Here is a 1076-nt window from a genome sequence, read left to right on the forward strand (position 1 = left end):
CCCCTCCCCACATTCCCAGTCACCCCCACTTTTATTTTCCATTTTATTTCCCCAAATCCTTTCTCCCTTTATTTCCTGGACTCTTCCCCCCCCCTTCATTCCTGGACCCCTCCCTCTATTCCCACCCTCCCCCAGCCTATTTTAGGGATCCCCTGGACATTTTGGGGACCCTCCCCCCGTATTTTGGAGCCCCCTCCCCACCTCCTTGAAGCGTTTGCAAGGGAATTGTTTCAGCCCGGCCCCGTCCGGCTGCTGCTTCCTCTTGTTCTGGAGCCTCTCCCTCTTCTCCTGCAGGGAGGGGGCGATGCCCCCCCTGGAAAGGCCGGGAATGAGCTGAGGACCCCCCCCCAAAAAAGGGGAGAGGGCGAGGGACCCCCCCAAAAAAGGGGAGAGGGTGAGGGGCACCCCCCTCAAAAACAGAGCTCGGGGTTCGTCTCTTCCCTCTTTTTAGGGGGATTCTGCCCCACCAGAGTGAAAAAAGGGGGGATGTCCCCCTTGGGAGGGGTGGGGGGCGCCTGAACCCCCAAACCGGCCCCCCCAGGCCTCACCCTGGCTTGGCCCTGGCCTTGGGACCCCAAAAAGCTTCGGGGTTCTCGGGGAATCGCTTCAAGCCGCGCTTCCGCGAGCTGGGGTTGGCGTCCTCGTGGAGGGCAAAGGAAGCCTGGAGCCTGGCAGGGGGGTAAAGAGGAGGGGATCAGGGGGTTTGGGGGGGTCTGGGGTCCCCCCAAACCCCCACCCCACCCCATTCTGGGGGTCCTACGTGGGCTCCACCGAGAGGATCCGGGCGGCCGGGCTGGATTCCGGGAGCCGCTCCAGCTTCACCGGGTGGAGCTTGGCCTGGGAAAAGGGGGGGAAAAAGTGGGAAAAGGGGGTTCAGTCCCCCCCCACCCCCCCGAGCGTGGGGAGGGGTCCCCGAGCCCCCTCCTCGCTCACCCAGCAGCGCATGATGTCCCAGAGCACGGAGGGCGGCGCGTCCGTCTTGACGGCGTTGCGGCAGGCGTGGGACAGCGAGACGCGGAACCCCGCGTGCAGCAGGGCTGACCTGGGGGGCACGGGGGTTTGGGGGGGTCGGGATG

At 65.2% G+C, this 1076-nt stretch overlaps 1 protein-coding gene across 1 annotated transcript in view; it reads right to left on the reverse strand.

The window, feature by feature from the left end:
* TRMT1 (tRNA methyltransferase 1) overlaps window positions 1-1076 on the reverse strand; it is a 4349-nt gene that overhangs the window by 341 nt on the left and 2932 nt on the right. The window contains exons 9-12 of the mRNA XM_041486366.1: window positions 934-1042; window positions 761-837; window positions 549-668; window positions 202-313 (exon numbers count right to left, since the gene is read on the reverse strand). Coding sequence (XP_041342300.1) covers window positions 202-313; window positions 549-668; window positions 761-837; window positions 934-1042 — 418 coding nt within the window. The remainder of the gene's footprint in view (window positions 1-201; window positions 314-548; window positions 669-760; window positions 838-933; window positions 1043-1076) is intronic.

Source organism: Pyrgilauda ruficollis, unplaced genomic scaffold, assembly GCF_017590135.1.
Source record: "Pyrgilauda ruficollis isolate IOZ18807 unplaced genomic scaffold, ASM1759013v1 scaffold753, whole genome shotgun sequence".
Classification (NCBI taxonomy): Eukaryota; Metazoa; Chordata; class Aves; order Passeriformes; family Passeridae; genus Pyrgilauda; species Pyrgilauda ruficollis.